General features: G+C 35.9%; 1 protein-coding gene and 1 pseudogene across 1 annotated transcript; one reads left to right on the forward strand and one right to left on the reverse strand.

The window, feature by feature from the left end:
- LOC127446102 (sodium- and chloride-dependent GABA transporter 2-like) overlaps positions 1-12362 on the reverse strand; it is a 498776-nt pseudogene that overhangs the window by 173948 nt on the left and 312466 nt on the right.
- Positions 1267-11954, forward strand: slc2a11a (solute carrier family 2 member 11a). The gene is made up of 12 exons (XM_051706756.1): positions 1267-1390; positions 2909-3007; positions 3165-3325; positions 3567-3691; positions 3931-4060; positions 4515-4663; positions 5538-5725; positions 7054-7164; positions 7495-7596; positions 7998-8073; positions 8195-8322; positions 9862-11954. The coding sequence occupies exons 1-12, from the start codon at positions 1346-1348 to the stop codon at positions 10075-10077; spliced, it is 1530 nt and encodes a 509-aa protein (XP_051562716.1). The 5' UTR covers positions 1267-1345; the 3' UTR covers positions 10078-11954.

Consider the following 12362-nt stretch of genomic DNA (forward strand, 5'->3'; position numbering starts at 1 on the left):
TGAGACAGTTTCAATGGAAGTGAATGGGGCCAATCAGTAAATGTTAAAATACTCACTGTTTCAAAAGTATAGCCCCAAGACGTAAACAATATGCATGTTAACATGATTTTAGTGCTATAAAATCACTAATACTGTTTCTGTGTAGTTATATCCAATTTTACAACTTTGTTGCCGAAACAGTGTAAACACTAAAACCTTAAAACGACAATATAAATAACTTAACAGCTCAAATAATACATTATAACAGAATAATTAATGAAAGTGCTTTAAAAAATCTATGAGCTTCACATTTCTGCATTTAAACCCTAAAAAAATTGGCCCCATTCACTTCCATTGTAAGTTCCTCACTGTAACCTCGTTTTTTGCTTCTTTATTTCTTTTATTTTTTTCTTCATTTTTTTAAGAAAAGGATGGACGAGTCTACCGTCTATTCAGTGTGTTGTACTGTAAAGTGTTTTGGATCCTTCCGCTGATGAAACATTGAAAAAAATAACATCTATCCTATACTTTTCAGTTGTCAATAACCACAATGAAACAAGACTTGTGGAAATCGAGATGTGATCTAGTAGCTTTATTCAGATATTTACAGTGCATGCCATTGAAAAGACTAAGTTTATCCCTCACAGCCTCGTTTTTATTCACGTCAGAATCGAATATGGCGTTAAAGTGAATAAGGTCTGCATAGTCTGCATGCCTAATGTTAAATATCTGTCTCACATGCCTTTCAAAAACATTATGTACCAACTTAGCGCAAGACACGCCCCTTGATTTGCATATGCATGTGATTTAGCTTGTCACTGCAGTTGCCGAGTCATAATTACAGTACAGGCTCGCACAGTTTTGACGTGTGAAGCAAGCTCAGATGATTAACAATATTTCATAACTGTTTAACATTTCGATTCTGTTAAGATTTAGCAAACCCAAGTTGGTTAGTAATATAAAATCACCATAAACACGTTTCCATTGCACAGTAGATCCTATAAGTTCCGACCAGTGCACGCAGTTTTAGGTTAGGTGGAAATAATATTTTTGTAAGCTTTACTTATTTTTTGAATGAAAGCGGATATGAATTTCGGAGGAAAAGTGCAAGAAAACCAGACTGAGTAGACTGACTTTTCAGTCTGTTTCAGCATTGTTTTATCCAGTCAGCGGGTGGTCAGTTACACACTGTGAGGGTCGTGCTTGACCGATTTCAATGATAAAGTTATTACCTGTATGAGGAGGACTCGTGCCTTTCTGCATCCTTCAATCAATATCTCAGTTCATGACGTGCACCAAAGCCTGATAGCTCCTTACTCTCTTTATTCTATTTAAACCTTTCAACAAGTATTTTTCTTGAGGCAGTATGGGCACATGCAAAGAGGAAATAAGAAAAACTTCAAAGGATAAGGTAAGCATGATTACTTTCTCTTGTTATAATTGGAGAAGTATGTTTGCTGACTGTACATAAGTTATTTTCTGTTGGTCTAATTTTTGGTTTGTTTTTTAATTGAAGAGAACTCGAGCTATAAAACATTTCTTTATTGACATTTAAAAAAATACATAAAAAAAATACATATATCTTTTAAATTATACATGATTAATTGAAATGTCACTAGCTCAGCACACTAAAAGCACATTTATCAAAGTAAGCAAGGTAAAATGACCTCTCTGACCTTTAACTTTATACTCTGTCTGCTCGTATGAATGTAACACATCATAAGAAAGTGTTTCACTGCTGTTCAAATGCACTTTGGATCGCATCATTTATATGTATAAATGTTTTCCATCTGAAAGGACTAAATATTTAATGAATCAAATGACAATAAAATGCAAAGTAATCTCTTCAGTAATCAAAATACTTTTTGAATGTAACTGTATTCTAATTACCAATGATTAAAATTGTAACTGTAGTGGAATACAGTTACTTATATTTTGTATTTTAAATACATAATCCAGTTACATGTATTCCGTTACTCCCCAACCCTGCCTAAAAGTGCATTACATGTATGTTAACCATAACATGAATGTTAAAGGTGCACTCAGTAATTTTTTCTTCATTAAAAAAGTTTAACTCCTAAATACATGAATTGTAATTTTACAATATATGTAGGAAATCATGACCACTCACATTCAAATGAAGATTCCAGTCATATCAGTAACATTATAAAAGCTGTTTTATTCTACATGGAGAGGGTCCGCACATGGGGGCTGCCATGTTAAAATCACATGACCAGCCGAATACTACTCGCTTAATCTCAGTAACCGTCCTGTTATTTGACACTTTCACTCATTGATTAAAGTACTCATGGCTGGGGGGGCCTGGGTAGCTCAGCGAGTATTGACGCTGACTACCACCCCTATAGTCACGAGTTCGAATCCAGGGTGTGCTGAGTGACTCCAGCCAGGTCTCCTAAGCAACCAAATTGGCCCGGTTGCTAGGGAGGGTAGAGTCACATGGGGTAACCTCCTCGTGTTCACGATTAGTGGTCTCGCTCTCAATGGGGCGTGTGGTAAGTTGTGTGTGGATTGCGGAGAGTACCATGAGCCTCCACATGCGGAGTCTCCACGGTGTCATGCACAGCGAGCCATGTGATAAGATGTGCGGATTGATGTCTCAGAAGCAGAGGCAACTGAGACTTGTCCTCCGCCACCCGGATTGAGGTGAGTAACCGTGCCACCACGAGGACCTAGTAAGTAGTGGGAATTGGGCATTCCAAAAGGGGATGATAATAATAATAAAAATAATAATAAAAAAAGTAATCATGGCTGACTGTGAATATTAAATTTCTACAATGGCATCTGAAACTGAAAACTATTGATTTTAATTATGCCACATCCAAGCCGCTAGGTGTCAGTGTAAGTCCAAGATGACACAAAGACAAAAGTTACTGAGTGCACCTTTGACATCATTGATTTGTCTGAGCAGGGCCATACACGCACTCTGGCATTAATGGTGACATCCACAGCTATTGGAGGAACACTTCAATATGGATACAACCTGGCCATAATGAATGCACCGACTGTTGTAAGGAAGACACTAATTTATTGGGTTTATGTCTAAGAGAAAGTGCACATGCAATTGTTTTTCTGTTTTGTATGCAAAATTCTTGGTCGATTGTATATCTGTATATTTTCACCTTCAAGGCTCATTAAAAGTGTATGTTCTGTGTCCATTCTTTTAGTACATTCAAAACTTCCTCAATGAGACATTTCTGGAACGATGGGGAATGCAGTTAGAGGTTTATGAGATAACACTGATATGGACTTTTATAGTTTCCATCTTCTCATTGGGCGGTTTTATTGGGGCCTTGGTAGCAGGGCCAATGTCTATCCGTTTCGGGAGGTATAGTATAATCACTTTCTCCATCTCTGTTTTGTTCAGTCATGTTTTTATGATGGTAATATTAGCTATTGGTAATCTACTATTGTTCTCAGTAACATTTAAATATAAGATTTTTTGTTTGGGGTACTTTAAATTAGGATTGGTTGAATCAGGCTTATTCCTAATTTAGAAAGACAGCAGTTCTTATACTGATGTAGTAATGCTTCTTTATAGTTTTCCCTGTTATATTCTTGTCCTCCAGGAAGAAGACTATGTTGCTGAACAATATTTTCTTAATGTCAAGTTCACTACTAGCATTGCTGAGCCGAACTGCCAAGTCTTTTGAGATGATTATCATGTCCAGATTTCTGGTTGGCATAAATGCAGGTATATACGGTGTATTATCAAATTGCAGCAAATGTGTTTTAAATGGAATCTATGCTTTCGATTTTATTTTTTTTATTTTTCAGAATACTATTAAATTCCAGCTTAGTGGTCTTATGAATGGCTCCTCAGAAGCAAAACACATAGTTCACAGACATTTTTCATCAATTCCATTACATTTTATACATTTTGGTAGTTTGTTCTTGATATGACTAGAGACCATGTTCTCTGTTTATATGCAGGCATTAGTATGAATGTACAGCCCATGTATTTTGGTGAGAGTGCTCCAAAGCACTTAAGAGGTGCTGTGTCCCTCTCCTCAGCTGTCTTCACCTCATTTGGTGTGGTGTTGGGACAGGTGGTAGGTTTGAGGTATGTCTAATACACATACAATACATGTGATACAGTACTAATGAAGCAACGTATAAGTGAGTAATGTAACACCATTGGCTAATGTGATGTGAAAGCCATCTCTACTGTGCATTTGGTCTTTCAATCACTGAATACAGGTGTGCAGTAGAATAAAATGGGTTCAGCAGCCATCACAACTAATTTGATAACATCCACAGTGTTGATTAATCTGGGTTAAATTTGTCTGACATGCTGTTCGAAGGTGGCTTGAGAGCATTTTGCCATTGCTTTTAATGGGCATAAACAATAACTTAATGTTATGAAATGTCCTTTTTATACATATTAACCATATTCAAACTGATTTACATATTGTATAACCTGATGGTGTTTAAAATTTTTGTTCCTGAATTTCTAGACATAAAGTATTTGAATCAAATGACTCTGATATACTGATATACTGAATGTTTTTCTTAAGGGAGCTGTTAGGTAATGAGCCATGTTGGCAATACTTATTGGCCAGTAATGCTATCCCAGGCTTTATTCAACTCCTCACCTTGCCCTGGTTTCCAGAGAGTCCCCGCTACCTCCTCATTGACTGTTGGGATAAAGAGGCCTGCTTGCAGGGTACGAGAGTCTGAGTTAGTTTCTAAGCATTGGTACAGTTATTCTGTATTTTCTTTCCAAAAATAAAAATGAAAAACATAAGCTTTTCTAGTTTACCACCAGTGTTGACATAATGGGTTTGGGGTAACCAAGCTGTCAAGGATATTGCCTGGAGTTGCCTCTTCAATACAATGTATAGAGTTATTGAGAGCAAACTGAGCGCGTTTACATGCACGTTCTTACACCGATTATGCTTAATAAGCCGACAGCATGTGTGGTCATGTAAATGCATTAAACAGCTTTCTTTATATGATTTTAGACCATTACCCTGATATTACGTTGCATGTGAACACCTTTACCGGTGTTCTTACTGGCTTATCCAGTCTGCGCAAGTGTTCTGTGCATGACTCTTCATGGTTTGACGTCAAAAGCAGAGAATAATTTGATTATTTCAAATCTCTTGTAAACATGGTTTTCTTGCTTTGTCAGATCTTTTAAATTAGCTGATTTTTGGGAGTTATCCACGTATTGGTGTGCATGTAAACAGGCTCACTACTGTTGCTTTGCAATAAAATACAACTACATTATATGTACATTAATACACCATATAAACCATAATACACAATTCACCATTCTCATTTCTGATATTTCTGCATTAAAAGCGTATAAATGATTATTGGTAGTTGATGTATAACATGTCCATGAACTTTTATGATTAGGATTTTAGGTTAACAATTATGAATGTATAAGGGGAAGTGTATATTTTAGTTTTGTACCATTTTTAATCTCCATTTTTCAACTTTTAATAATTTTAGATGGAGTATAGCATGTCACAATGTGGGACATGTCAACAACCTATATATCCTACATTGTTAAGTGAAAGTCTCTCCCATAGCACTGCGGCGTCTACGTGGCTGTGATGTGCAGAGAGAAGAGCTGGACGAAATTCTGCAGGAACAGGATGAAACCAAGGGAGAACGAGCCAAACAGCCATGGGAACTTCTTACTGACCGCAGCCTTCGCTGGCAGCTCATTTCTGTGGCAGTCCTGAGCAGTGCCATGCAACTGTGTGGCAATGATTCGGTGAGACCCTGCCTCAGCCCAATCCTGTGCCATCATATCACTGCTTCTTAATTGGAAATGTAAGTGTCCCAGAAGGGAGCAAGGGGTGAAAACACGACAAGATGCCTATAATGATTGGATGAGTTTGACACCGGTGATCCAGATCACACAATGAGCACAGGAAGAAACCTTGATTTTGTAACAGACTCTGCATTGAATTACTCCATAAATTGACTGTTAATCAAAGAAAATACACACAGTTCATGAGAATGAGTGCTTATGTTGCAGGTTTGATGCATACATTTCATGTTTCTATGAGGTAAAAAATCACAAGCAAATGATTGACACAAACTGTGAAGTTTGCATAGTTTAGAAGTTTTACACCTACAGTCCCAGTTTGTGTTGTAATGTAATAACATCTACCTTACATATTCCAAGGGTGACTTCCATGTCCTGTGATATTAATTTAAAGGAATATTCCGGGTTCAATACAAACTCAATACACAACATTTGTGGCATAATGTTGATTATTACAAAAATACATTTAGACTCGTCCCTCCTTTTCTTTAAAAAAAAAGAAAAAAGAAGCAAAAATCAAAGCTACACAGAGGCACTTAAAGTGGAAGTGAATGGGGCTAATATTTTGAGGGTTTAAGGGCAGAAATGTGAAGCTTATAATTTTATAAAAGCACTAATTCTTCTGTTAAAAGTCATGTATTATTTGAGCTGTAAAGTTGTTTAAATCATCATTTTTAAAGTCATTTCAGGGTTTGTTGACATTACATCATCATGGCAACGAAGTTGTAAAATTGCCTATAACTTTACACAGAAAGGGTTAGTAAGTGATTTTATTACACAAAAATCATGTTGACACATATCGTTGATGTCTTGTGGCTGTACTTTTGAAACAGTGAGTATTTTAACGTGAGTTTACGGATTGGCCCCACTCACTTCCACTGTAAGTGCCTCTCCAAACTTTTGCTTTATTATGCCACAAATGTTGTCGATTCAGCTTAACTTGTTTTGAACCCGAAATATTCCTTTAAAGTCATTCGAGAAATGGACTGAAATTAATTGTCACCTGCTTAGTATTTAAAAAAAGTGTTCAACAATGTGTTAAAAAATTATATTTCTATACATTCATGTAGGAACTGAAACAGTGATTGACTGAGTGAGTACCCTGCAAGAAGCTTTGGAAAATGTTCTCTTGTTGTACCCAACAATTCTTACAAAACTAAAAATAGATCAAAAGGATTTCATCCAAAGCTTTAGTGCAGGTGTGTTAATGTGTGTTTTGCGCTCTCAGAATTTCTAAAGATTAAGCAAAAAAATGTTCTCTTATTCCTCAGATTTACTTCTATGCATCGTATGTATTCCAAGAAGCAGGTATTTCTGCCGGAATGATCCCGTATGTGACCATTGGTACTGGCATGTGTGAATTCACCGCCTGCATTCTGTGTGTGAGTGTTCAAATAATCCGTTCCCAAATATATAACTGTCCCAGAACAAGGCAATCCCTTGATCCACTTGCAGTCCACTGTGAGTGAGTTAATTACAGAATGACATGAAAATGTTAGAAGTGTTTTAGTCTGCTGAGCCAAAACAACATTTCTTTGGAGGACTTAGGTCACCCCATTTAATAGTTTGACCTATTTCTTTTTTTAAAGCAGAGTAATTTTTGTTTTGGGTGACATGACTACACGTATTAGTTAGTTCAGTACAGCTCACTGATCGATGAAAGGTGTTTTTCTGCTAGAACTAAAAGTCTGTGTGTCTGTGGGTGTATTCAGAACTTGTTGATTGAAAGGATCGGTAGGAAGCTGATGTTAATGGGCGGCTATGTTCTCATGACAGGATGGGCTATAGTCTTTACTGTGGCTCTTTCGCTTGAGGTATGTATTGATCACTTTTACAAGACCAGTACACATGCATGCAAACACACATGCAAGCTAATATGGAAGAATGTATTGGACAGTGCATGCTGAAAAACTATAATCTGCATTTCAAATGTATTCTCTGGAAGACCTGTTGACCTATGAGTGGACACACGTAATGTCTAAACCCAGATAGGACATGTAATAATGTCAAACTTCAATCACAGTGTTCAACTGAAGTTATGTAATCATTGTTAAACTATGACTGGTTTATTGCTGTAAGATTACAATAAGGTTATCATTTTTGTGAAATGCAAGCCAGACTGAGAGTTTTACTTCACTAATTATCATATAGTTTAAATCTGTTGCTAAAACAATGAAATAACTGTTGTGTTTCAATTTTCCCTTTCTTCCAAAAGAATATCATTCACTGGATGCCCTACTTGAGCATGGCTTGTGTCTTCACCTATATTCTCAGCTTTGGCATGGGACCAGGTGAATCATGTTGTACCACAACATTCTGTTGTACTACCACATTTGTGAAAACTCAGATTGTCATATTAAGAGATAACGTGACCATTACCATATTGCTTCATATTGTTGTTTTATTATGTAGCTGGGGTGACTGTAATCCTCCCTACGGAGATTTTTAACCAGACAGCACGTCCTGCTGCCTACATGATTGCTGGTTCTTTAATGTGGCTGAACCTCTTCACTATTGGGATGATCTTCCCATTTCTTGTGGTGAGGACATAATATATTTCACCCTTTTGGCCCGCAAGAAAAACAAATAATTGTCAAAATATTAATAAATACAGTCTTGACCAACACACAATAGGTATCATTTGAAAGCTTAGAAACTCTATTTTACAATGCATATAGGCATTATGACCAAAACTATACAAGTGTGCTTTTAAATTTGCAAACAAATCAGAAGTATTCTGTTTTGATAATTTATGAAAATGTTTGCACTGTACAGATTATTGTAATCAGTAAAAACATCAATCTCATCAGATAGCCATGTGTGATATGTTGTTGGAAAGCTCTTAAAGAATAGAATACAATCAACCTTTTTGTTTTTACTCACAAAAAACAATATCATGAGTAATAGCTCAGTATATGTCTTTGACATACATGTTTCATGTGAACAACTGTTGCTCATATGCCGCTTTTTCGCTTATAACTTCACAAAAAAGAAACAGAACATACAATAGCACATACCATTACTTAGAGGAGGCAATTATCTTTCAAACAAGCCCACACATAAACTAATTTTATGAATAGATTACAATACATAATTGAAAAGAAGCACAATGTGCACACAGCATCTGGCTATCTAGCATTTTGCAATATGGCTGAAAACAAGTTAGCTTTCCTGGATCAGATGACGTCATTGGATATGATGTAGCATCATGAAAAGTTAAATCAGTCAGACTGGGTTCAGGTTGCTGAAAAATCATCCATATTTGGGCAGAGAGACATGTGATTGGTGACTGTTACATGTGGTCTCCAGGAGATGGCGTGAGTCTCAGAATTAATCATAATCTATATCGTTTAATTTTTTTGAAAAGTTTTCTTTACAGTGATACCAAACACCAGGCCCTCCTTGTTTTTTTTTTTTTTTTTCCTCAAGTTATACGCCTTTAATTTTGGTTATGTACACTGAACAGGAAATCTTTAAAAACACCCTCAAAGCTTAAAGGGTTAAAAGGCCTGCTGGCTTCCCAGCTAAACCAGCTAAGACAAACCAACCAGCTTAGTCTGTTTTTTCAGCAGGGAAAGTAATTATCTTTGATTGTTAAAACAGAGCTACCTAAACTTTTTTATTTTCTTTGAATTTGGCTAGGTTACCTTATAGCTGGTATGTCTGCCCAAATACTTAATTTGCATTCACACTGACAGTGATTAAATAGCTAGAGGTCTCCAAGTTGATTGCTAGGTCTTCCTACTTAGCCTCAGTATCCAAATGCATGAAGGCAGATGTTCTCTGTCTTCATGCCCATTGGTACAGTAGTTGCCACTTTGTGACAATAATAATCTGTACAAAGTTAAACTCTGTTCTTCTTCCTCACGATGTTGACTGTCCAACGGTCACTGGTAGTTACGTCACCTGAAATTACCAACGCTCATGGAAAATTACGGACTTCTGGTCACTTTGTTATCTGCAAATCGCTGCCAGTTTAAATTCACCTTTAGACAAAGATGCAGTGGAACTTACTTACATAATTGAAGAATTGTACTTGGTGCAAGTCTGATGCATGTTCTCTGTGTGTGTTTTTGCAGAGTGGTCTAGGACAGTATTGCTTTGTGCCATTTGGGGCTGTATGCCTCCTATCTGCTTTGTATATTCAGTTGGTTCTACCAGAAACTAAAGGAAAGACCCTACCGATGATCACTAAAGAGTTTTACCTGCTCAACTACCATGAACAGAAGATGGATCCAGAGCGAAAACAAGCGCATTACCAATTAGGGGAAATCTGTCATTCCACTGCCTTATAGAAATGGCTTGTCTAGTGCGTTAAATATTTTCATCAGCTAAATTAAAGTTTTTAGGGGAAAAAATGCCTTAGTTGTTCTTCACTCACATTACCTGCCTATTAAATATTATTTTCCACATAAGACCTTTACCTGGTTGATTTTTCTCTTTGTAAATCTTTTTGTAGATTTGTCAGCACATTTGATACAGCAGATTAGTTCAGATTATACTGAAGTAGGCTGATTTAAAAGCAACATGCTATTAGTGTGCAAATACTAAAGCCCGGTAGGTCAATGTGACTCAGCAACACTTTTTCCTGTAACCCTATTGCTTTGCTATGGCAACAGAGAGCTAAGCATGTGGTTCTGACTGGTTTTTAGAACAGATTAAGAAAGCTATGCTCCAAAACCTATTGTTGCTTATTGCTGCATGACTGTCTGAACAAATAGGCAAACATTTTTAGAAAAGTCTTGGCTACTTATTATCAGAAGACCTCAAACTATTGTGGCTGCAGATTTACCTAACAGATGCCGAGTGTTAAGTTATACAGTAGTTTCTGTATTATGTAGATACTGAACTGTATTGATAAAGGCCTAGATGGGAAAATTAAAAATGTTAATTCAGTCGAAAACACTTAAATACCAAATATAGATTTATGACCATAGTGAATTGTATTAGCTTATGGATTTTCAAAGATCACTTCCAGTATTAAAATTAATAGAAGTGCGGGACATTCTAACCTCGATTTCCTAAAACCTTTTTATATATTATTATTATTATTATTATTAATAAGAAAAAGTAAACAAAACGTTTCACAAATATTGTAATCTGGCCTTGTTTTATAAACTTTTATTTTTTTATGTTGATTATTTTAAAACCTCACCAAAATGTTCCACAACCCTTTGCAGTTTGGTCTAGTTTTTGTCTGGTAAAAATGTTCAGATTGATTTTGCTGCAGTTTTTATATGGTGTCAACCACAAACAACACATTAAGTACTATAATAAGAGCACTCGATTCACTTGTATGTCCTGATTTTTTGCCATGTTCATCTGGTCACCCTAGTTGTAATGAAACCACCATATCAAAAGTTGGCATCAAATGAGCTAAATCTTGTATCAAAAATCCAGCACCCAGTAATTAAATAAAATAAGGTCATTAAAAAAAATTGAGTTCCTTGCATCTGTTTGTTTGAATTAAATTTTGCAAAGTGAATACACATTCCCCCTCTAAACACCATACATAATGTTTTTTAATATAACATTCAAAATCTGCTTTTCCTTTCAACAACTGAGATGTTTATGTTTCATGCTTATAATTCATATTATAAGCTTATGTATACATTTACATATCTAGAAACTATTGGCCAGTTAATAAATACAAAAGTAGAATAAGCAGAGCTTTGTAAATAACCATGGACTGAAATGTAATACACTGCTTGATTTAAAATGAGAAGATTCATGTAGGTGTGAGCTTAGTTTTTGGGAAGGCCAATGAGCTACCCCACTTTTGGAACTGGTGCGATATGAGATACGGTTTTGGTTATACAGTTACCTAATGCCTTTGTAGCCATTAACTGACTTTATTTGAAAGCTGGCTTTGAATACACAGTAGTTACATGACCTATCCTAATTTTCATGCTCATTGTGAAGTTGTGTTCAGTATTAGGAATACTGAGAAGAATCAGCAATACTGCTTTTGATCTTAGTTTTGACCTTCTTCCCAAATCATTCTCACTTATATAAATCATTTTCAAATAAACATATACAATGTTGTACATCATGTTACTGGATAGTTTTTTCCAGCTGTAAAAATGTAATAATGAAAAATGTGTTTTTACTGTAGGTTGCCAGAAGTACATTGTTTAAAAAAAAATAAATAAAAAATTTAAAGGTGCACTTAGTAACTTTTGTCTTTGTGTCATCTTGGACTTACACTGACACCTAGTGGCGTGGATGCAGCATCATTTAAAATCAATAGTTTTCAGTTTCTGATGCCATTGTAGAAATGTAGTATTCACAGTCAGCCATGATTACTTTAATCAATGAGTGAAAGTGTCAAATAACAGGACGGTTACTGAGATTAAGCGAGTAGTATTCGGCTGTAATGTGATTCTAACATGGCAGCCCCCATGTGCAGACCCTCTCCATGTAGAATAAAACAGCTTTTATAAGGTTGCTGATATGACTGGAGTCTTCATTTTAATGTGAGTGGTCTTGATTTCCTACATATATTGCACAATTACAATTCATGTCTTTAGGAGTTAAAATTTTTGCAATGATGAAAAATGACTGAGTCCACCTTTAATAT

This window comes from Myxocyprinus asiaticus, chromosome 9 (assembly GCF_019703515.2).
Source record: "Myxocyprinus asiaticus isolate MX2 ecotype Aquarium Trade chromosome 9, UBuf_Myxa_2, whole genome shotgun sequence".
NCBI lineage: Eukaryota > Metazoa > Chordata > Actinopteri > Cypriniformes > Catostomidae > Myxocyprinus > Myxocyprinus asiaticus.